Source organism: Protopterus annectens, chromosome 8.part0 (genome assembly GCF_019279795.1).
Source record: "Protopterus annectens isolate FY-2018-M chromosome 8.part0, PAN1.0, whole genome shotgun sequence".
NCBI lineage: Eukaryota > Metazoa > Chordata > Ceratodontiformes > Protopteridae > Protopterus > Protopterus annectens.
In genome coordinates this window covers 1,932,331,063-1,932,357,263 of record NC_056741.1, presented here as the reverse complement: position 1 = coordinate 1,932,357,263, position 26,201 = coordinate 1,932,331,063, and the positions used below count along the sequence as shown (strand labels likewise).

Genomic DNA, 26,201 nt, shown 5'->3' with positions numbered 1-26,201 from the left:
GAGGCTACAGATTCCATTTTCATACCCTTCCAAAAATGAGAGGCATGCCAAACCTGCCACACAATCAAAGGGCAGAGGCACAAAGACAAATTTCAGATCTCATGGACATGAAAGCTATTCAAGAGGTACCTACACAAGAACAAGGTCAAGGTTTTTATTCCAGACTATTCCTGGTACCAAGGAAGTGAAAAGATCGGAGACCTATTTTGGACTTATCCATCCTAAACACATTTTTACTCGTGCCAAAATTCAAGATGCTCACATTACAGCAGCTTCTTCCCATGCTGGGCAAGGAGTCTTGGCTGGTAACACTGGACCTCAAGGAGGCATACCTGCATGTCCCAATCAGACAAGATTGCAGAAGATACCTCAGATTTCTTGCAGGTTCAACCCATTATCAATTCTCTGCATTGCCCTTTGGCTTATCTACTGTGCCCAGAGTATTCACGAAATGCCTGGCATCAGTAATTGCCTACTGCAGACTTCAAGGGATACAAATATACCCATATTTGGATGACTGCCTGATCCAAGCGGACAGCAAGCACATACTTCTGAAACATCTGGCTTTTGTAATAATGTTGTTGAATTCTCTGGGATACACAGTCAACAAAAAGAAATCAAGGCTAATACCCTCTCAAAAAAATAATTTTCCTGGGTGCCAACTTGGACACAAACGCCCAGATGGCCTACCTCACGCCAGAGAAACGGGCAACTAACTCAGTACTTCAGAAAACTAGCAAATTTCACCAGGCTGACTGCAAGGAAAATCCTGCAGGCTCTGGGATTCATGGCATCTTGCATCCTACTAATCCCATGTGCAAAGCTGCATATGTGGAAACTTCAATGGTACCTGAAAACCTATGGTCTCAACACAGCCACAGTTTGGAAACAATAATACCACTGATTCCATGTCTTCAAAAGGAATTTCTGTGGTGGGCTCAAGCATGCCAAAGAAACACAGGTCTCCCATTCTGCAAGCCTCAAGCAAATCAAGTAATCACAACAGACGCCTCGGACTACGCCTGGGGGGCGCACATGACAGATCGGTGCATTCAGGGCAAATGGTCCCAAAAAGAAAAGCACCTACACATCAATCAAAAGGAAATACTAGCAGTAATAAATGCTATTATAGCTTTCAAAGACCTTCTGCATCCAGGTCAACTATTGATAAGGACAGACAACACCACAGTAATGTGGTACATAAACAAACAGGGAGGAACCCATTCATACCCCCTATGCAGGCTGGCCATGTCACTTTGGAACATGGCTCTGGAATTACAAATCGAACTTCAAGCACAGTACTTGCCAGGCAAGGAAAACATGCTGGCAGACAACCTAAGCAGAAATATGACAGATCAACACGAATGGAAGTTGCATCCTCAAGTTTTTACAGAGATAATTCAAGCATGGGGAAGGCCAGACATAGATCTCTTTGCCTCCCACAAAAATCACCAATTGACAAAATTCTGCACAAGGACTTATCATCCACAGGCCTGGAGAGTGGACACGCGCTCTTTCAGTTGGGCAACAATGACAGTTTAAGCCTTTCCACCTCTTCCTCTGCTGCCCAAAGTTCTATTAAAAACCAGAGCAGACAGACCAAAGATGATTCTCATTGCTCCAGACTGGCCAAGACAGCACTGGTACCCACTCCTGAACAGCCTGACGCATTCCCCACTATGGACCCTACCTCTATTGCCTCTTCTTCTGACTCAGCACAGCTTCAAAACTTTTCACAGTCAGCTGAAAAAACTCAATCTGGCCGCATGGAAGATTCCTTAACTTCACAACAGACCCTACTCTCCAAGGAGGTGCAGGATGTCATTTTGGAGGCCAGAAGGCCTTCTACTAGAAAAGCGTACTCCGCAAAATGGAAACAGTTTTGTGCCTGGAATGAGAAAAAGGGCCAGAATCCTGGAATACTGAATTTACCTCGCATATTACAGTATCTAGCTGAGCTGCTAAGCAGTGGACTTTCATTCTCCTCCATCAAAATCCATGCCTCAGCCATTTCTGCAGAATATAACACTGATCCTCCTTTATTCTCTCACCCCCTCTTAAGACAGTTCCTCAGAGGGGCTAAGAATATAAAACCCCCAAGGAAACAACCAATACCTGCTTGGGACCTCAATTTCATTCTAGAAAAGCTGACCTTGCCTCCTTTTGAGCCAGCTGCCTCAACAGATTTGCAATATTTGTCCTGGAAAACAGCCTTCCTTCTGGCTATAACCTCAGCTTGCAGGGTATTGGAACTACAAGCCCTCATGGCTGTGCAGCCATTCATCATTTTTCCATCAGGACAGAGTTTCCTTATGAACCAATCCGTCCTTTATGCCAAAGGTGGTATCCAGGGTAGCTTTGAATCAGGCTATCCACTTACCTACCTTTTACCTTAATCCTCAAAACAAAGGGGAGAGACTACTACATTCCTTGGACATCCACAGACAGCTGCGTTATTATTTGGACAGAACAAAGCCTTTCAGAAAATCAGAACAACTCTTTGTGTCCTATGCTATAGGAGCTCAAGGAAAGCCAATTTCCAAGCAGACAATCTCAAAATGGATAGCCCACTGCATATGCTTTTGTTACTCTTTTCATGGTAAAACTGTGCCTGCAGGCATCAGATCTCACTCCACAAGGGCTACAGCTACCTCTGCAACTTTCCTCAGAGGAGTTCCTACCAAAGATATTTTGGAAGCAGCCACTTGGAGTTCTGTGCATACCTTCTCAAAGCACTGCCACCTACCATTATACTCCAAAACTAGAGCAGGCTTTGCCACTGCAGTCTTGCAGGGCATCCTGGCTCCTCCTAGTTCCACCTAGTGCCTACCACCCCTTTTTTAGCTTTGGGATTCTACCCATCTGTTATGACTGCAGCTGTATGCACGATGAACATAGTACAGTTTTGTACCTACCATAAATGTAGATGTTCGAGTGCTAATATAGCTGCAGTCCAGGTTTCCCTCCCTCCTTCCCCTCTTGGGACAGGCCTATTGGCTAACACTTCCTCATACAACCTTATTTGGGTATTCATTTATGGTGTATTTGCTTGCAACTACTGTTTTTTGATCATATTGCATTGCATTATTACATAAATTTATGTATTGCCTTCCTTCTGGGGGCACCTGACATCTGGGGCAAGAAAAACTGAAGAAAATGGCATCAGCTGGTTCTTTTATACCCCTGTCGCACTGACGTCAGGGAAGAAGCGACGACAACCGATGCCGGACCTAGACTTTGGAATTCAGCCGACCGAGGACCCGCCTGACGGCAGGAGAACCCATCTGTTATGACTGCAGCTGTATTAGCACTCGGACATCTACATTTATGGTAGGTACAAAACTGTACTTTTCTTGATGAGCAGTTCTGATTTATGTGCCCAATCTCTGGAGAGTCCAGACAACTGAAATAATTATTTGCACATCATCGCTGGCTCCTGTTTAGGCAAAAGACCAATTCAGTTGCAAGCAGAATTTGGATGGTTCCTTTCCTAGATAAACCTCCCCTTCATTGCAAATAGATCTGCATCCATGGATGGCCAGTCCTGAAGTCAGCAAGATGAAATATCACAGTTTTAGTTACTAGCTTGTAGGCTATATAGCAGTCCTCTGTCATTTAGCCAAATTAGGCTTTTCAGAGTTGAGCTATAGCTGTGAAATTCTGTGTAGTTAGCTGGGAAACTCAGAATAGATTGAACTGTATAAGAGCAAATAAAGTATTGATTAAATGAAGGAATTATTAATGATTTACTGACTCCACACGTATTTATCTCTTACCAAAAGGAGGGAAAGGGTTAGCATGTTTTTGTTCTGATGAAGTCTCCTTGATGGAGATGAAAGCGCTTAATCCATTTTACCCATTTTATATGTGAAAATAAAGCAGTTCTAGTGTCATTTGGCTTATGGACATTTTTTAATGGATTATTGTGGCGTTTACTTCTGAACAGAATGTGTACTACAGAGGACAGCCTTTATTGATACCTGGAGCAACATTTTGGTACTTCATTTGTTTGGTGCATGTTTTTTTGTGTGGATTAATGTTTTTGTTCTTCTCTGCGGAATGACTTCAGCTGTAGATGGCATTACGTAACTCTTTGAGGTTTATGTCTTTTTTAAAAATGTTTAAGTATGGGAAACCATGGACCTGTTTTTCTCTGCCCAAATGTATCTTCTTTGAAAAAATGTGCTTTTTTTTTGGGGGGGGGGGGTTAATATTGTTTCTTCCAACACCCTGTGTCCTTATTACATTTTTGACCTCTTGACATGTTAATGCCCAAGAGGAAGATACATTCCAGTTCATATGTCCAGCATGGAAGCAAATTTACTTTGTGTGGTGCCATTTGGTCTGCATTCTTTTTGTGAGATAAAAACAGACAGCAGTGGAGATAACAAAACTGCCCTTGTTTTATGATAAAAAATTTTTTAAATTGCATGATTTTATGCAGTCTGTTTTCCAGGTAAGTAAACAGCGATTTCTACTGAAAATAGTTATGTGCTGCCGCATTACATATCAAAAGATTATAAAAGTTAATGCACAACCATACATAAAGGAAACTTAATAAATACAAGTAATTCTCAATATACATTGGCAGTAATAGTATAAAAATAATAATAGTAATAATCAGAGACTAACAATATTAGTAATATTTTCCATAAAAAAAGGTTTTACTTCCTTCATAACCCATTGCAGGATGTGATGAAGGATATTTTGCCAATGTGTTGAGGCCTTATCTTGGCTCCATTGTGGTTCAGGAGACATGGTCTCCCTTGAAGAGGAGCTTTGCATCCACCAGTTGGAGCTATAGGAAGTGTTCTTGTGCTTATGGACTTGAATTAAAAGCTACATCCAGAACCTGCTTGATTCAATCTGACCACCATTTTATGATGTGGAATGCAAACAAGTAAGACAGCATGAATTCATACCCTTTTTTCCAAGTAGTAATTCTGTCTGTCATTATCCATAGGCAAGAAGCATCTCTTTCTCAGCAGCTCATATTTGAGCTGTTCCTCTAGTTGTTTCCTGGAGTAATATATACTGGGATCAATCTGAGACAGCAAAGGAAGGAAGATGTTGATATTCCGTATCATGGGAAATTCATATACATATATATATATATATATATATATATATATATATATATATATATATATACTCCTGTCATTCCTTCTGATCCCACTACTCATTGTAAAGATCATGGAAGAAGATCAAAGTCAATCCTCACTGCCCTCTGGTAGCATGGAAGATGTGACTTCATTCTTTCAAGTGAATGGTTATGTAGGAAACTGTTTTTAACTAGCAAAGGGTGTCCCGCATAGTTGGGGTAAGTGTTGTTTGCATCTGAAGACCTTCCTTCTGCTTTAGGCCCTCAGATTTTACCTGCAGTATGAGTTTGTTTCAAAAGTGTGGTTTTGGTGCTAGATGGCCTGACACCAGTTGGGCAGATTGATGTTCAGTAGTGCCCCAGGCTGTCTATGGGTCATCCTGATGTATATCAGATACCTCTGTGTTATGGACCTCAGTTACTGTACTGCCAAGGTGCATGTGCCATTTATTATTATGCATCAAACCCTTGTAAAGGGCAGGACTGTGGCCCAGCAATGGCTTCTCAAATTGTTCCTTAAAGGGATGCTGCATTTCTACTCACTTTTGTATAATTCCTTACATTTGTGAGATCGTAAATTTATGAATGACAATTTTGACTGTCTTGTATTTAAAGTTGATAGTCTGGAGGTACTGAAGCTAATTTCTTAATAAATGATTTTCTTAGTGGCCATCACTTCTACTTATAGTGTCTTTGAGCTTAAGGACTGAAGTAGAGCCCAACAAGAGTTACTGTTCTCCAATTTCCAAGTTATGATAGCTATTTCTTTTGATTGAGGAGATGTTAGCGTAATATGAGTCAGAGAACTGAGAAGGCATTGCTTGTGGCAGTGTTAAATGCCTTCAGCAGGTCTATGAAGAAGGCTGAAGGAGAGCTTCCCCTGGGTTATCCATAAATAAGATGCTCACAATTTTAGGTGCAGCACCACGTCTGAAAACACCAGCTTTTCATGGAGTTCTTATCTCCCAATAAAATACTACTTGCTTTAACTAATGATAACCTCAATGTTAATATGTTTTGTAGGTTGTATAACAGTACAGCCCCCCCCCAAAATGCAATTTTAATTTTCTGATTTGAAGTGCTGTGTTTAGCCATATGGCAGTGGAGGTGAGATTATCAGTCAATACCCAGACTCCTAAGAAGATGACTCCTATGACTAGCTTCTCAAACATCATCTTGAGAATGTGGTCTGTTACTTTCATCACAGTAGTGACCATTCCAATGTCAATCCACAAGTTAAGCACTTATTTACTGCTGCTATTAAAAATAATGCAATTGGCAAAGTCTTGTTAATACATTCATTTAACCATGAGCTGAATAAGAGGACAGCATTAAACTGATTTCCATAAATATATAACTGTCTGCAAAAGAAAAGTGCAGAACATCACTGTGATGAAATAGAAGTGAAAGCTTGCACACTTGTTACAAAGTTATAAGAATAGCAGAACAAAAAGAATTTCAACAGACAGGCTAACCTAGGTGGGTGGGACAGGGCATTTGCTTACAGCAGAGTACCAGGTTTAGCTAGCATCCTGTTACAAACTGGCTGACCAGCATGGCCCAGTTCCCTCTCCCTTGAGGAGGAAATATATTTTTCCTGTGCTCACAGTGACTTGTGCAAGTTTAGGAAAAGATGAAATAACAGCTGAGTAGAGCTCTGCATTTTGCATGATGGACCAAACCTTCTGGCCCTCATCATCACTTTTTAGCTTGCCATAGTTAAGCCTTGCTGCTAGATAATAGTTAAAACAGATAAAATTAGGGTGGGAGGTTGGCGTAATGGTTAAGGTGCTTACCTTTGAAACACAAGGTGCAGGGTTTGATTCTGTCATGGGGTAATTGGCTAGGCTTAAAATGAACCTATGAACCTAAGTACTGTGCATGTCATCTGTGAGACTTGTTTTGGACCTGTCCCCTTCCAATAATCAGCCATGCCAGAGAGTGTCAGGAAGAGAGAATCGCTTTAAGGCTGTACTGATAAAAGGCCATAGTATAATTACACTGCTGGGAAAGGGACATGCGCTTGTTGTTAAAGAATATGGTTGGTAATAGTGCAATATACTGTACATGCATAAAATAACAGAATAGAAAGACTGTAAATAAAAAAACATATGCATGCACAATGTGTTGCACTGTCCCCACCTTCCCAGCCTGTCATTCAGGTGAAAGTCCTTTATACTCAAGCTACTTACATCCATGGTTGGCATCGGGTTATGAGGGTATGCAGTACCTCGCAGTATTTGACACTTCCCTGGCTTCTTCAACTGACAATTCTCCCACACACTTTACAAATAATAATAATAATAATCATAATAATAGAAGAAAGTGCCAGTATTTGGACAGCATGTGTGCAGTGCTTGCTGGGATACATTAGATGTTCTCTTTTTGGAGATCTTGCTTTTGTTCCCTTCTTGTTTCCTTGCATATTTTTCGTGCTGTTTACTAAGTGTGCGGGGGATGGGTACATAAAGATGCACTTTGTTCTCCAGTCATTTCATCTTCAAGCCTTCATCAGTTTACAGCAAGATCAGCAAGAACTTTTTATTATGTTGGAATGTCTCCACAGTTAATGACTCCTTTTCCAGTTATTAGACTTACACTTTTCATGCATTTTTTATTTGGGGGAATGTATTTTTCAAAAAGTATATAGTAGTAGTTAAGAGTATATGAAGTTTAAGTAGTTGTGGTCAGTGTGTCTTGGCACAGATATGCTGTTCTATGGCCTGCTTAGCAGGACAGTTAGTGTAGGTATGTGAAGAGAACTGAGGGTTATTTGTTTGTTAAGCTAGTAATCCTGACTGTAAGGATGCAGAATATATAAAAAGAGTAAACCTTTATATGAAACAGGGGTTTCCTGTTGTAAAATTAAAATAAAACATTTAGAGATATCAGATGCCTGTGTTAGAGTGATAGTTTAAATGAGTCACGATAATGTGACAGGCCAGTTCAGCAAAAATGCAAAAATTATAAATAAAAAAAAAAGACATGGGGAGAAAAGCCCTCCCATACCCAGCATGGATGATTCTTTCTCTAACGCAATATCTAACTTAATACAATAGACTATAGGATTATACAGCTTTGAGGGAAGTGAACAATTTGCTGTGAACTAGTCAGCAACTTAACTGTCAGTCAAATAACCATATGATTACTGACTGATGGCTCACCTGACAGTTTGTTGCAGCTGTACTGCATGCTTCTAGGACACCTGCATTCATATAGTCAAATGCACAATTACATTTCTGAGTTGGCATTACAAGACCTAAGGTCAAGTACTGGGGAGTTAGCACATAGTAAACACATTTTGTTTGGTTACTGTATACATTTTATACCTGACAGTAGTAAACACATTTTATTCAATTGCAATATACAATTTGTACCTGCCAGGAGTGGGTTATAACACAATATTCAATGTTTATGTAAGCAAAACCAATTAAAAAGTTTGCTTAAGTCAAACTAGTGAAAGTGCTTATAGGCCCAACCCACATGGCATAAAATATCATCACTGACTGGCTTACATAGATAGCCCTGACATTCACTACTTGCACATACCTAGGCAGTACTCCATACTTGAACATGTAGCAGAAAATGGCTGATTGCCTTTCCATAAATGCCTCCACTATTCTCCTACGTGGATCAGTTATAGGATGGGATCCTTACTCTGCGAACATTTAAAAGAAGAGACTCCCAAAATTATGCTGTTTTTCCCTTTTTCTATCTTCATTCTTGCCTTTGAGGTTTTCATATGTGTCACTGGAATAAAGCACGTAGCACATTGCACAGCATATGGGAACAAATAAATACAAGATTTTTAAGAACCTATCATCTACATTGAAGATACCATAACCATAAGTGAACAGAAATATCTGACTCGACATTTATAAATCTGATGCATGAAGGCATACCTCTCAACTTCTCATGAATCCTGGAAAAAGGCAAAAATAATTGGGGGGGGGGACACAGGTCTAGAATCAGAGAGAGAGGTATTATTTAAACACATTTTGCATCAATGTGCATTTTATAAACAATAAGAAGTGTGAAACTTTGACATTATTGACTCAATATAAACCTCAGTGATTTACCAATAAATCAAAAACTGTATGAGAGACGGGGCAAAAAATGTCAGGCAAAATCAGAGACATTCTGCAAAATAAGGGACATTTGAAACATATGCAGGAAAGTAATGCATTTTCTGTGACTTACAAGAAAAACTGTGTAATTTATAAAATGGTTACTTTTGATTCCTGCACATTTATGATTTAACCAACTCTCTCTTTAAGGCAGTCACACCGAACGAGCAGAAGGAAAGGAGGTCAAAGGAGATGGTCAGAAGATGCAGTGGTTGGCCTTAGGAAAACAACTTAACTCTGAATTAAAACTGAAGCATTCGGAACCCAAGTCTTCACCACAGAAATCATTCACAGATGGGCAACTACATCCAAAGAAAGATACAGATGGAGACCCTCGAGATAGTAATTCCCCTTCCAGGTTGAGCAAGTCTTCTCCCATTCCTCCTCTAAAGAAAGTGAGCAGTCATGGAGAACTCAAAGAAATGAATGAAACCACAATGGTGCAAGTCATGAAACCTGAAGGTGTGTATGTTTAAAGTGTCATTAATAAAGACAAAACTCTGTTCCTATGAATTGTATGCAGTTTTCTAGTTATGCACATCATTCCTATTAGCCGGTCAGGTCTGTGTGTTTTTAAATATTTCAGTTCTTACTATACCTAGTTTGTAAAATTCCTACATTTTAAATTATAGTTATCACAAGCTACAAAATGCAAAGAAATCCTTTGATACTATGGCAAGAAAAAATATTTTAACATGGTGCCTATTTTATTTTCTTTAATACTCTTAAAAATAATACATGAATATGTGCAATTCATGCATTCCTTTCATTCTCCAGTACTCACTATTCTATTCAGGATCAAAGAGGAGCTGAGGCCTAGCCATGCCAGCAAGCAATGTGACTGAATAATTCAGGGTTTATTCTCAATTCATCTGCGTGACAGTGCAGCTTAGCTTCATTTCAATGTAATTTTTTTTTTGGTACCAGAATCCATCAATATGATGAACTGTAGCCATCAGTCCAGTTACTTAATTTGCCCCTGAGAGAGAATATTTGCAAAAAAAGTGAGTAATGTATGCAAATGTGGTAAATGGAGCTTTGCCAAAGATACCAACAGCTCAACTTGCAAATGTGATAAAAATTGCTCAGTGACTTCTCTTCAACATGTCATTTATCTTGGTTACAAATTGTTATAACTGTTTTCATTTCTTAGGCATTAGTTGCACTGAATTTCTTTTTAGTCTTCATTTCCTTGTAATTGAGAATGTTTCCATTTCTAACCACTTCTTTTTTTTTTTGTTTTATTCTTTTTTGTCCTGGCTGTTTGTCATTCATTATCAGCCTGCCTTGGCCATTCAGCCTGTGCATTCCCCACCACCAGGGTGAGGATTGATTGGAATATGCTATAATTTATACAGTCATCTCCTGAGTGAAAGTTTCATATTTTGTTTTCATATTTCTCTTTCATCATAATGAGGAGTAAAGTTGTACTTCAGTGTCTTAAAGTAATGAATAATGTGCATTGATAAATGTCTGACAGAAAGTTTGTAATATGTGTGTGTGCGTGTGTGTGTGTGTGTGTGTGTGTGTGTGTGTGTGTGTGTGTGTGTGTGTGTGTGTGTGTGTGTGTGTGTGTGTGTGTGTCTGTGTACCCGAGTGTGTGGTGTGGATGAGCTACTATGGCAGGCCTAGCCACCCAGCGGTATAAATCTTGGCTCTAGATGATTGTTACTGTTGAAGTGACACCCTAATCCCATGTGCAAAAAGTGGGTAAAAGGGTCTGTGGATGAATGGATTTCTCTTTCATTTTGCAACTGTTTTATGTTGTGATTATTTTTGTCTTGAAAGGACATTTTAACTATTTGCTACTTGCCCTGAGCTTTACCTAAACTTTACAAGCTCAGTTTAATCTTCTCCACCTCAGAACTTACCACATTTCATGCACATATTGTTCCTCCTCATCTCATAATTTTGTCACTGTTGTATTATTTATATGCAGATATATGCCAAATAATAAAAAAAACTGACTTATATTGTATTTAAAGCCACACCTTATTTAAACAATTAGTTGCAAATATATTTGTCCTTTTGTGAACTTTGCAGAAGGTGCTTAAAATATTCCAGAAAGGATTGTACAGAGTGGGGTAAAAATGATCCCTCATTCCATTTTTGCTTTTCCAGGGAATATGAAAAATATTCCTATTTATTCCCAGTGATAATATATCATTTGATAAGGAGTTCTCAGAACAAGCCAGGGGAAGAAATAGACTGAATGCATTGCATTTCTGGTCTTCCTAACAATAGTATATTGCTAGGCCTGATATGGAAGAGTAAAGGAAGAGATTTTCACAGCAAAAACTGAGGGTGATGCTACTCAATGCTAGAAGTCTAAATCTCAAAATGCACTCACTCGAGGAGCTCCTTAAAATGGAGAACATCGATATCTGTGCAGTGACTGAGACCTGGTTCAAGGCTCCAGAGAGCACCGCTGCACTACCAAGCTATAACTCATACCACACTTTTCGGCCATGTAACCTGAACCGGAACACCAAAGGCGGAGGTGTATCCATATTCATTAAGCATATCCACACCTCCAGGCTAGTTGCTCAGTATAATGCAGCCAAGGTTATTCAAGTGCAACTAACTCTGGGCAAAACTGCAATCCAAATTGTAGCTTGCTACAGATCCCCCACCATGCCCCAGGATTCCCACTCCTCTTTTCTTGATGTTCTGGAAAATATTAGGGTTCAACCAAACACCCTAATAATGGGCAATTTCAAATACCTCACCATTAACTGGGAAAACTACTCATGTACCAACTCCTTCGCTCAATGCTTTCTGGAATTCATAAACTCCAATGTCCTGGATCAACTTATCCACACCCCCACCAGGGGCAACAATATCCTAGATCTACTCATTACCAACATGAGTGACCAGTGTTCCACACCTGAAGTCAATGCCTCATTAGTCCGATCCGACCATAAGCTAATTACCCTAGATATGCACATCCTGCCCCCACCCCCCATTAAGGAAACCATGGTAAAAAATTTCTCCAAAGCCAACTTCATGCTTCCTAAGACAGAAGTGGTGAACTTCATGACACCCATGCAGATGGACAATACAGTTACGACTACTGAATCCTACATAAGTGCACTTTATAAGCACTTACATGAGTGCATGGATCGTGCTATCCCAAACAGAATGAAGATGCTATCCTCCAAGAAAAGGAAGCCAATCTGGTAGTCCCCTGCCATAAACAAACTGTACAACAGAAGGAAGAAACTGTTGCAAAAGAGAGTAAAATCCGAGGAGTGGAGGAGCTCCCTGGTCAACCTCAGTAAGAAGCTGCGATCCCTGATAAAATCCTCCAAAGCTAGTTACGAAAACAAAATCGCCACTGATTCTAAAGACAACCACAAAGCATTCTATAGCTATGTCAAAAATCTCAATGGCAACACTCAGATCTGCTCTGAGTAACAGCACAATAACACTAAATATACAGACACAACTGATGTTGCCAACATCCTGGCAGATAGGTTGAGTGCTAACTTTACCCCCCCCCCTCACCCCCTAAAGAGCCCATCTCTATACGGGAAGAATGCAAAGTTCCTGTAATCATAGCTGTATAGGTGAAAACCACACTCTCCAAAGCCAGGAACACAGCATCCATGGGACCAGACAACATCCCAGGCTGCATTCTACACGAACTACAGAACGAACTGGCACCCCACCTAAGTACCATGTTCAATCATAACCTCACCACAGGCTTTGTGCCTGCTGAGTGGCGCACAGCAACGGTTATCCCACTCCACAATGGGGGGAGCCACCACGGACCCCGGGAACTACCACCCCATTAGCCTAACGAGCCTGGTCTGCAAAGCCATGGAACTTATAAACAAAGACATTGGTAATCTCCAAACTCTGGACCCCCACCAAGTTCGGGTTTGTAAAAGGCAGATCATGTCTCCTAAACCTAATAGATTTCTTTGAAGCAGTCACCAAAGCCGTAGACAAGGGTAAGGTGGTTCACACAGCCTATCTAGATCTTGCCAAGGCTTTTGACACCACCCCCCACTCTGGAATTATAGATAAACTCACTAAACTAGGTATAAATCCCTATGTCACAAGATGGGTTGCCAACTGGCTCACTGACAGAACCCACACTGTGAAAGTAGCAGACTCCAAATCCGACTTCAGACCAGTGACAAGTGGAGTACCACAGGGTTCAGTCCTTAAACTACATTACATAAATTATTCAATTCCTGACCCCTTTTCTAAACAAGAAACAGTCTTATTACATGCCTTGCGCTATGATTGAAAGGAATAAGGGCAGAAATGAAAGACCATGGAAGCAGTTGCATGAGTTACAAAGGTGGAGGGCATTGTCAGTATAGAATGGAAATGTATCAGAAAAAGAGACAGAAGTACAAAACTGATTTAAGGAAATGGAGCAGGGCCTTGACTAGGTAATGGAGACTAAGTTTAAAGTTTGTTTGGGGAGTGGCAGCAAAATGCATCGCAGAAGTCCTGCCCTTTTCATTCTATAACATGAGTAGCATTCATTCATTTATTTATTTAACATTTATTGTCTGAGGTAAGGCATTTATCCAGGTGAACTGTTTTCAGACTCTGCCTGTGAAAAGAGAGTATAAAATAATATTAAGGCAAAGTAGTACTTTGTAGTACAGATGTAAAGTTCAAGTGTAATAGTAAACATGCAAAAACTTTATAACAACAACATAAAAGTCTGTCTAACATTGCGAAGAGGAATGCAAAAATTTTATAATAAAATCTTAAAAGTATGTCTAACATAGTGGGAACCTACCTAATTCAATATCCAGTATGCAAAAGTATCATATTAATATAGGTCTGTCTAGCAAACAGCAAACTATCTAATATCATGGTATATGCAGTTCTGTTTTCAGAGTTATTGTATGTTAATTTGGGTTGGGCTATAGTGATAGATAAGATAATAAGGTGCATGGTGGAGGACAGCTAGAACAGGAAGTGAGGTACAGTAGAGGGGGGTAGTTGTTTTTGAGGGTGGGGAGGTGGTGGAGTGATAGTGTGAAGGAGGGTAAACTCCACTCACCTAAGAAACATACAAAATGAGCAAAACTAACATGTATACCGAGGAGTATATGAGTTAAAGGTAATGAGATAAAAAGATGTCTGAACTAGTGGATGTGATGAAAACATGAAATGGCTGGTATTGAAGCAGCCTTGGAAACAAAGTTCCAGAAGAATCATGTCTAAGGTTCATTCATACACCTTGCCATAGTTATAGCTGTGAACAGACATGTTCAAATATAAAAACTAAAATTCACAAGACAAGACGAGTGTACACTGTAAAGTCCAACAAGGTTTAATAGCTGAGTAAAACAAGCTTACAGCAATCAGTAGTCCGGTGCACACTCCGGTAACTGCCAAGCAGTAAAAAGTTAAAAACGATCTGGCTGCACAGAATCCAAGTCACAAAGTGTAAAGCGCTTTTCGTTAGGAAACACTTCTAACTTCTTCAGACATTAGTGCTCAGAAATAAAGTAATGTTCCAAAAAACTCTATGAACCATCGGGGGCAGGGGGTGAACAAATCTACCCCCAAGCAACAGAGGAAATATAACACAAGGAGGAACAACAACAACAGGAACAAGAGGTGACCTTTCACCAAAGGGTCAGTTCAAACAACCCCTCTTGTAAAGTTGTAATGAATAAAAGCAGAGATTTCAAAATGTACAACTTTACCGAATACACTATCGACCCTCCATTAGTTGAAATTTTTGCAAAAGGACTTACATTCATTCCAACTCATGCTACTGATTTAGGGTCCTTATTACTGGACTTCAAACTTTACACTAGAAAACTCAATTTACAATTAATGTTGGGTAACGGGAACTACAATGGGAGCCCAAACTTGCGTATTTCTAGTACATTTAATCCCCCTTTACACCCGTCCATTTTACTATTTGAAAAAATGTGCAAAATGGTCTTTAGGGCTTTTATTAACCATCAACACAAGTCTGAATTAAGGACAAACTTGAATAAAAACGAAAGAGAAGCTTTAAGCAACTTTAGACTTTTACCAATCCGCCTAATGAAACCTGACAAAGGGGGTGAACTGGTCATTATGCACAAAATGGACTACAAGGAAAGAATGGGGAAGACACTTGAAGGTAACGCATATATTAAAGAGTGCCTGAACGAATTGAACATAGCATACAACCATATCAGAATGTTCCTGAATGATATGTTCATTGACTCACTCATCGACCTTGACATGTTTAACTACTTGTCAGTACTATCACCTAGACTACCTGTACTTTTTGGAATACCTAAAATCCACAAGAATCAAGGAGATCCACCTATGCGCCCCTTAGTGGACGCTCAACAATCAGTCACTTATTTTTGTGCTAAGGTGATAGATGACATTTGGAAGAGATTTGTGGCCCTGGAACCTCAAATTTGCAAAGACTCTTGGACACTTTTGATGAGTATTAACTCTTTAGCTTTATAATGAGCACTTTTGTTTTTTAACATTGGATGTTTGCAATCTATACACGGTGATCCCACAAACCTTGGGAACAGAATGGGTTATCGACCATATGAGATTTAAAGGGGCAGAACATTCAGAACTGAGACTGGTGGAGGAATTGATAGGTATAACACTGTCCAATAACTATATTACCTTTGAAAAATAATTTTTCAGGCAGCAGATTGGTGTAGCTCTGGGCTCCCCTTGTGGAGCTAGTTTCGCCAATTTAGTCATGGCCAAATGGGAAAAAGACACCATTTTTGATAACCCTGGACTGAATGAGTGTATTTATTATTACACCCGCTTTTTAGACTTCATTTTTATGATTATTAAAGGGGGTGTTGAACTAGCTGCTGAAATTCTGGAGCAGTTTAATAGGTCCATCACCTTTCTCAGGTTTACTAGTAACTTCCACATAGATTCTATGAGCTTCTTGGATGTTGAACTATCTAAAGATAGAGCCCAGAAAAAATATCTAGCAAGGATTTCCCAAAAGAGTACTTACTGTAACTCATTCTTACATTACACTAGTGTTCACCCGCTGCACCAGAAGAGGAGTGTAGTGAAGGGCCAACTGGTGCAAGCGGCCAGGATGACTACAAAGGATGACCACTTCTTTGAGGAATGTGAACTCTTGAAGTCCATGTTCCTCAAGAGGGAGTACCCCATTGAGTTGATTGCTTCAATGAAGGAACGCCCATTCACGCATGTCGCTACACAGAAGATGCTCTAACTGAGAATTGAACGGGCAACGTCTAACTGTGAGGCGACTACTTCATATACTAGTAATTACAAAAAAAAGTGTAGGAATGTGAAGTGTTTACCAGTGCTGAAAGGTACTAAATCAGTTACTGTTGTAAAACAGCTGCGTACCTATATGCAAAAGAATTTTGGACAAATAAAAATTGTTGAGAGGACAAAGGATCAAAATCAGGGCATTATTTTAAAATATGATTGTTAATTCACTTACAAAAAAGTTAATAGAACAACATGTTTTGCGACGTGCATTTTTTGAACAATAAAATGTAGGAAACTCTAATGTCTGACATTACTGACAGTGCCTAGCTGTCCTTAAAAAGATTTTGTTAGGCACCCATAAGTACTGTTAATATCAGGCCTTGCACGAGGGAAGCACTCACTAAGTTTATCTTTCCTGATTCCAGTGCCTAATTGCAGTACTCCATGCTCTACATCATAGTTCCACTGAGTGTGCTGATGTTACATTTTTATGCAGTTAGTGTACACTTGTAGCCAAATAAATGTTGGCCTTTTCTACAAATTGTACACCCTGAGTCACACATTTGTGAACTTCAGAAAATGGTTAGAGATTTTATTTGTGTACCTACACTTGCACCTGGACTCTGACAGGTGTATGGTATAGTATATGTTGATGTTGCCTGCATTTTCAAGAGTTTTGTGAATTGTGTACAGCTATGATTTGTGTTTTTTACCATACACCAGGCCTTTGTAGCTGCAGACTCTGTTTATGGATACTGCCTGTTACTCCCAGGTACAGGTTTAGTATAGAGGATTAAGGCTATGAGCTGCCTGGTAAACTTTGTCCTGTACTCCTGAGTTTGACTTCCTTAGCATCCATCTGCCTTCTGTGTGACTGGAATAATGCAGGTGCTGTACACACCTGTGCTGTGTGATTATGTGATGATGCATGTGCTGTACACACCTGTGCTGTGTGATTATGTGATGATGCATGTGCTGTACACACCTGTGCTGTGTGATTGTGTAATAATGCATGTGCTATACACACCTGTTCTGTGTGATTTTGTGATACTGCATGTGCAGTACATAACTGTGCTGTGTGACTATGTGATAATGCATGTGCTGTACACACCTGCTGGCTTGGTTGCATTATCCATTTAAGCAAATACGGATCTCTGTTGTATTTATTTGTTAACTGGGTAAGAAAACTATTCCAGTCTAAAAGCAGGGTGTGTGTAGTCTGTAATTATTCATCTGGCCCTGCAGAGACATCTGGATAAGTACAAATCATGGATAGTTGGTAAGGTGGTCTTGATGATCCTCTCAGCTGTCAATGGGAGATTCGCTCTCCTCAGCCTTTTCAATTTTCGGCTGTCTTCACCACTCTGTGGAGAGATTTCTGCTCACTGGTATAGCAGCTTCCATACTGTACTATGAGATTGTTCATCAGGATGCTTTCTATAGTACCTCTGTAGAAGGTAGTGAGAACTGTCGATGGGAGATTCACTTTCATCAGCCTTCTCAAACAGTGCAATCTCTGGTGTGCTTTCTTAACTATGGCATTTGTATTTGTGTTTCAAGACAAGTTCTTGTTGATGTGCACCCAGAAACTTTGTGCTTCTCACTCTTTCCACTGTTTCCCCACTGATGGTGAAGGGAGAATGTTGCTTGCAATTTTTCCTGCAGTCTACAATTATTTCTTTTGTCTCATTTACATTTAGTGCATCTGCAATAGAGTGGTTTGCTCAGTACTGCAGAGAGTCATGATCAGCAGGCAGCCAAGATGTTATGGTGTCTTTGACCAGCCTTTCAAAGCACTTCATCACTGTAAAGGTGAGGGCTACAGGGTGTTAGTCATTTAGGCAAGGTGGTGGAGATTTCTTTGGTAATGGAATGATAAGGTAATCATTATGGTAAGGAATGGTAAGGTAAGAAGCTGGTCCCCTAAACAGGGGAGTTATTTTAATTTTCCCATAATCCTTTGACCTGTATGCAGATAACTGCACAATACTTAGCATGACCTCACTTTGTGGGTGTGATTATAAAGGGAAAATAAGCAAGCAGCGAAGCTAAGAAATCAACAATTACACTGCAATCTTGATTTTGATTTATTTATTTGCAAAACTACTTACAAATTTAAAATGAGAAGTATAATAGAAAATTAAACTAATTGTTAAACAAAGATGTGTCTACTTGTTAAACAAAGATGTGTCTAATTCACTTGAAAAAAGTTACTGTTTGTCATTTTTGCATTTAAGTTACCTGTAACACATTGCATTTAAGTTACCTGGCACTTGCTCACTAAAGCAATTATATAAGTCAGTTCTAAAAAATTAAAAGCACTACACCCTCACAAACTCCCCTTGAGTAACTTGTTCCCCATTGCCTTTTTTTTCAATTATAAAGGAATTCCCAATACTATTCTAGCATGTCCAAAGGTCAGTTGTCAATCTCCTCTCCGGTCCAGCTGGTGAATCTGGGAATCTTGAGGCAATGTTACAACTGCCTCATGTACACAGACAACCCTCTCCTCCTCCCAACAAATTCCAACACATGTGAGAGATGCAACCATATAGCCAAACTGGAGGCTAAGCTCTCTCAACTCAGTACTGGCGTAACCAGTCAGGAGGAGAAGGAAACCACACTCACTACAATTCCAGTCTCACATAGACCTACCATGACAACAAACCAAACACATAAACACACAAAAACATACTCGGAGACTCTAAATAAAAATCTGCCTAAGCAGCAGAGACCTCCAAAGCAGGGACCCAAGCAACCGCTACCCCAAAACAAAACACGTGCAACACGTAGCTCACAAAGCCAGTGTGCCGAACAGTTACAGCCCTTAAGGCTAAACAACACACCTGATACACTTGTAATAGGTGACTCTATTGTCAGGCACACTGACGTCCCGCTCACCAGGCTGAACAATGAGAAGGTCACGGTGAGCTGCCTATCAGGCGCTAGGATCCGCCACATAACACAAGCACTCAGGTCACTCCAAGGCAAGTACAAATATGACTCAGTCATTGTCCATGCTGGTGTGAATGACCTGAGACGTACCTCCCTGGACTACATGAAAAGAGACATAGAGGAGCACTCTGAGCATGTAGCCCAGGCCGGTATGACCCTGACCTTGAGTATCATCTTACCTTCACCAAGAATGATGCCACAATATGAAGACAAGATGATCAATTCAACAATTGGCTTAAGTATTGGTGTCATTCAAAGGGGATCCAATGCCTGTCAGCCTGGGATGACATGCTCGACAAGCCACGATGTTTCGCTAGGGAAGGCTTGCACCTGTCACCCCTGGGCTTTCGGATATTGGCAAAGGCTCTTGCTACCCCCATACTGCCTTTTTTAGGCAAGGCTCAAAAGACAAACCCACCTCCATAGGTATCACAAGGGACAAGAAACTAAGAGTAATGCTACTCAACGCCAGAAGTCTAAACCTCAAGATGCACGCACTCGAAACTCTCCTTAGCATGGAAAACATCGATATCTGTGCAGTAACAGAAACCTGGTTCAAGGCTCCCGAGAGCACCCCAGCACTACCAGGTTATACTTCATACCATGCTTTTCGGCCCCAAAACTTGGACCGAACCACAAAAGGAGGGGGAGTATCAATATTTGTCAAAGATACCCACAACTCCAGGTTGGTGGCACAGCACGAAGCATCAGAGACTATCCATGTGCAACTAACAGTGGGTAAAACTGCCTTCCAGTTTATAGCCTGCTACAGACCACCCTCCCAAACACAGGAACCCCACTCGGCCTTCCTGAGAATACTGGAAAATATGAAGGTCTCTCCAAACACCATTATATTGGGCGACTTCAACTACCCAAACATAGACTGGGAGCATTACTCTAGCTCCAACACCCTAGCCCAAAGATTCCTAGAATTTATAAACTCAAATGCTATGGAACAACTTGTTACCACTCCCACAAGAGGGGAAAACATACTGGACCTGATCATCACCAACATGGGGACACTATGCTCCAGACCAGAAGTGTATCCCGCACTGGTAAGATCAGACCATAAACTAATCTCACTGGATATTCACATCCCGACCCCACCCCCTGCCCAGAAAACCACAGTGAAAAACTTCTCCAAAGCAAATTTCACATGCCTCAAAACCGAGGCGGAATCCTTCAAAGCCCCCGGGCCTGTGGAAAATACGGCCCAGACCGCAGAATCCTTTATAAACGCATTCTATGAACACCTTCAGGCATGCATGGATCATGCAATCCCAAATAAAACCAAGACCCAATCCTCCAAAGGCAAACGTCCTGTCTGGTGGACCCCAGCCATAAACAAACTATACAATAGAAGGAGGAAGCTACTACATGATAGAGCAAAATCCCAAAAAGGGAAGGAATCTCTGATCAGTATTAGCAAAAAACTACAGGCACTCATAAAATCGTCTAAGGCCAGCTTCGAGAGAAAAATTGCACAGGACACTAAGGATAATCACAAGGCTTTCTTTAGTTATGTTAGGAACCTGGGTGGGAATTCCCAGATATGCTCAGAATTAGTCCAAAATGACAAAAAATACACCAAGCCCACAGACATTGCCAACATCCTAGCTGACAGGTTCAGTGCAAACTCCCCCCCCCCCACCAAAAGGGCAAATATCTATCCCAACAGAGTGCTGCCCCCCTGACATCTCGGATGCTCAGGTAAGAGCCGCCCTCTCCAAAGCAAAAAACACAGCATCAATGGGACCAGATGGTGTCCCGGGCTGCGTCCTACATGAACTCCAATAAGAGCTAAACCCAAACATAAAACTACTGTTCAATCTTAGCCTTACTACAGGATATGTACCCAAAGAGTGGTGTACAGCAACAGTGGTCCCTCTCCACAAAGGTGGTGCCTCAACGGATCCTGGAAACTATTGTCCCATAAGCCTGACTAGCTTGGTCTGCAAAGCTATGGAAAGGATCATCATGGACCTCATAAATAAAGATACTGGGGACCTACAGACACTGGATCCTACCCAGTTTGGCTTTGTTAAGGGCAGATCCTGCCCCTTAAACCTGGTCGATTTCTTTGAAACAGTCACCAAGGCCATTGACGAGGGGAAGGTGGTCCACACAGCCTACCTGGACCTCGCAAAAGCCTTCGATACAATACCCCACTCGGGCATTATAGATAAGCTCACCAGCTTAAATATAAACCCCTATGTCACTAGATGGGTTGCAAACTGGCTCAAGGACAGAACCCACATGGTTAGAATTTCTGGAGCCATGTCGGACTCCAAACCAGTTACAAGTGGCATCCCACAAGGCTCAGTCCTGGGACCTCTCTTGTTCAGTATATATTGCTCGGCGGTACAGGCCAACACGGAAGGACTGTGGCTGACCAAGTTCGCAGATGACTGCAAACTGGGCGCCATAATCAACTCTTCAGCCGACACAAGCATCCTCCAAAAGGGCCTCATAGAAACAGACAACTGGTGCCAGAGCCATGGCCTCAAGCTAAATGCCAAAAAGTGTATAATCATCCCCTTTGGCAAAAACAAAGTGCCCACAAATTACCACATAGGTGGTAATCCATTAAGTACAGAAGAAGTCATTAGGGACCTGGGGACCCAAGTTGATAGAAATCTCTCATTTGACAACCACGTGGCCAAAGTGGTTAGAAAAACATTTTATATAGCCCACATAATCATGAAGGGATTCACATCTAGATCAGGGGAGGTCATCGTGCCTCTTTACTCATCCCTCATCAGGCCCATAATTGAGTACAATGCCCCTTTTGGGATGTACCTTACCAGACACCTGCGGCAACTGGAAAGACCCCAAAAGTACCTCACCAAGAGGATCAAAGGGCTCAAACAGATGCCATATGCTGCCCGGTTAAAGAAACTCCAGCTCTACACAGTGGCATACCGCCTGCTCAGAGGTGATCTGTGCCTGACGTATAAAGCCATGTCCAACCGCTGCACCTCAGAAAATCCAAATCCCATCGAGCTACGTGCTCGAGAGACTTGAACCTCAGCACTGAAATAAATAGGACATGCTGGAGGGACAGATTCATAACCCAGAGGCTCCCTTCACTCTGGAATAAAATCCCAGTCCAGGTTAGGCAGACTCCCACATTGACTCTCTTCAAGAGGAATCTTGATGAGTGGATGGGAGATCATAGGTTTACCCCGGCTATCACTTCTGTGTTACTGTTAGACAGAGGCACAGTATACTAACCTCAGAAAAAGGCATAGCAAAATTAATTTAAAATGGGTGGCGAAAGCCAAACACACTCTTGCTAGGCTTATAAATGCCCTAGGGCAGATAGCCTAGTATGAACCTATGAACCTATGTTACCATTGCAGACACTGAGTACAGGTGGGCATTGAACCCTGGACTATCAAACCTTAACTAATGTGTCATCATGTATTCTCTGATGCATCATTGTTTTACATTGAATTTTTTTGCAATATGCATAGCACGCACACACATTACAGTTTTCTCTAAAAAAGTGTCCCCAGGGGTTACTTTCAGTAAGACCTGGGTGATCACTAAATGGTGAAAATAATCCAAAGGGCAAAATGAGAGTGACAAAGCAGTACCAGTAATGTTCAGGCAGAAGATGTGTCAAGTGGTACTGATGGCAGATTTGCTATATTTACTATAATTAAGCATTGGTTTTAACATTATTTACATTCTCCTGGTGGTAGTGATCATGGATGGCGCATAATAAATTAAAAAAATTAAAAAAAAATACCAAAATATTTTTAAAAAGTAGGGGTTTTGTTTGCATTTGTTTTTCATGAATGGCTGTCTTAAGATCAAGCCAGATGTACTTTTTTGTGTGTGTAGATGAAGTTGTCTTTTTTGAAAACATAAACTCAATATAATATGATCTGCAGGTATTGATCAAATCTACACTGCTCTCTGAAGGGAACACTCCAGCAATTTCTAACCTAATTGCCTAGTTACAGCACTTTTCATTTCATTTACTAAGCACTATCCCTTTTTAAAACATAACATTTATCAATACTAAACAAATTTAGAGCTGTATCAGCTAACACTCATTTCTGAAATACTCATTTGCTAAGTCATAAGCATTTGTCAAACATGATACATAAATATTAACAGTAGTCTGATGACATTATCATATAATTACATTTAAACATGTCATTGGACTTGATGACTACCCCTGCTAAATATTTCCATATGAAACTTAAGAAAAAGATACTGCATTGTACTTATTGATACAGAGATTTCAAATGGTTAGATTAAAATAAAGCTAGTATGTATGTGAGTATGTATGCACAAGGATGTCTATCTCTCTATGTATGTGCTTATTTTTCTGAGCACATTTAATACATTCATATGCGTACATGTATATATATATATATATATGTGTGTGCATATGTACATATGTGTGTGCATCTATGTGTGTATGTGCAAATGTATATGTGTGCATGTTTTGTGCAAATGTATAATTGTGTGTGTGTGTTTGTGCATATATATATATATATATATATATATATATATATATATATATATATATACACAAAAACAACCAACCCCTCGAAGGTAGCAGGATTCCAATAAAGAGTATTTGGTGCAGTTCCAATTCTGGATAAATCACGAATAAGTCACAGTAGTAAGATGCAAAACTAACTCAATTTAATAAAAAGTGAGAGCTTTCGCGGAGTCCACCTCCGCTTCATCAGACATAACAAACAGACACAGCTACTTCTTATATAGCACTAATGAAGACCAATCAACATATTAACACTCAATCTGCATTGACAATAATTTAAAATCATTTAGAACACTTAAAGCAAAACGCGACTAACTCAAATAGTTAGTGACAAACATAGAATAACCTCACATGTAAAAACAACACAGTATGAACTATATATGGGAAAGCTTATCGCTTGCCGATACACACTAGAAATTTTAAGCACTAAATAATATCTATAAAAATAGAAGCCATGCTGCTACTAATCCTAATATAGTGATATACTACATAACATATGTTTCCATCGAACCTACTACTCACAAAGCCTTGACTTAAAAATATGAAATAGCAATCTAAACTCCATCTAAACATCATCCAGCAACCTTCGAACCTATCAGCTAAGGATGATGCATATAGCAGAAGATATAGCCATAAAACACATAAATGGTCTATAAAATGCCACACATTAAGGTACTTAGTAGTAAAAAATTCATAACAATAAATAATGTAATAAACTATATACATAAGCACAGCAAATGTACATAAACAATTAAACAGAAGCCAATCTGAATTGTGTGCAAGGATATCTAACGTACGAAACATAAAAATAACAAACAAAGACATATGCCATAAGTTAACGAAAACTATGCATATATATAACATACTATACTATAAATGTAACACAACAATATCATGAGACAGTGATTATTAAAATCAAAAGATATAAAACCATGAACAACAAAGAAAACATAAAAATATTATAAATACATGTATATGTATATTAATATTAATATTGCTGTAATAATAAGTATGAATAAATAAAGCACAGCATTTACACCAAAATTACTGTATAGACCTATCCGTACTACATCTGTATGCTACTAAGGATGTCAACTTATATACGGCATTGCCCTAGCTCAACGTAACCTTCTCCCTTTAAGGATGGGTTTAATACTAACACATTCATTCAGACCATGTCCCTGATGTGACCCCATCCTCAGAATCCATTTAAGCTCTGCCTGTTCAGTAAGATTAACTATGTCCCCTAGTCTATCATTGGGATACTGAACATGTAGTACTTGAAATCGAAACTGATGTTCGTCCCCTTCATGCAGAATATGCTTTGCTATCGCACTGTATTCCTGAGATCTAGCAACACAATAGACGTGATCCCTTATCCTCTCTCTAAGGCTTCTATTTGTTTTTCCTATGTAGTACTTAAAACAGATGATGCAGTGGGCTACATAGACCAAATAGACAAATAGAAGCCTTTTTGTAATCAAACTTATTTTGTTGGTGTTTTACGTTTGACATTAGGGCAGATTGGTCATACACAATAGACATATACAGATTTTATATATATATATATATATATATATATATATATATATATATATATATACGTATATATATATATAGATATATATATATATATATATATATATATATATATATATATATATATATATATATATACATATACATACATACACAGGAACACTAGTTTATATATATATATATAACCTCTAATTTGTCTGAATAGTGGCAGTGTTACGGGCAAGGGGCAGCATTAGGGTTAGGGTTGGCATCCATTACTAAAGAAGGCAGGGAGGCTGCTCCTTCCCCCTATCCTACATCTACACCTTAACATCATTAAAACAACCCCATAACACTGCCACTACACAACACCGACTCAGACACACAAGCATTCACAAACACACATAAACAACACTGCATCTATCCCTTAACTTAACTCTTACCCTTACCTTAAATTCACAAACAACACCCATGCTTCACTGAACCCCGACCCATCCTTCACTGATCCCCCAACCCTAACCCAAACTCCATACAACCCCCACCCCCCCACACACACACACACACACACACACACACACACACACACACACACACACACACACACACACACACACACACCACACATACATACATATATATGTGTGTATTTGCATGTTTATAAGATTGTATGTGTTTGCCAGTGTATGTATACTTGAGTTTGTTTGACTTGCCCATCACAGAATGGATGTGCTCTCCTTCCTCAAGTTTCTTTAAGAAAAACTGTTTGGGT

At 39.9% G+C, this 26,201-nt stretch overlaps 1 protein-coding gene across 3 annotated transcripts in view; it reads left to right on the top strand.

The window, feature by feature from the left end:
* Positions 1-26,201, top strand: part of LOC122809736 (capping protein, Arp2/3 and myosin-I linker protein 2-like) — a 1,549,910-nt gene that overhangs the window by 1,414,642 nt on the left and 109,067 nt on the right. For all 3 annotated transcript variants that reach the window (XM_044081444.1, XM_044081445.1, XM_044081446.1), the window contains exon 34: positions 9,379-9,690. In XM_044081444.1, the coding sequence (XP_043937379.1) occupies positions 9,379-9,690 (312 nt within the window). The remainder of the gene's footprint in view (positions 1-9,378; positions 9,691-26,201) is intronic.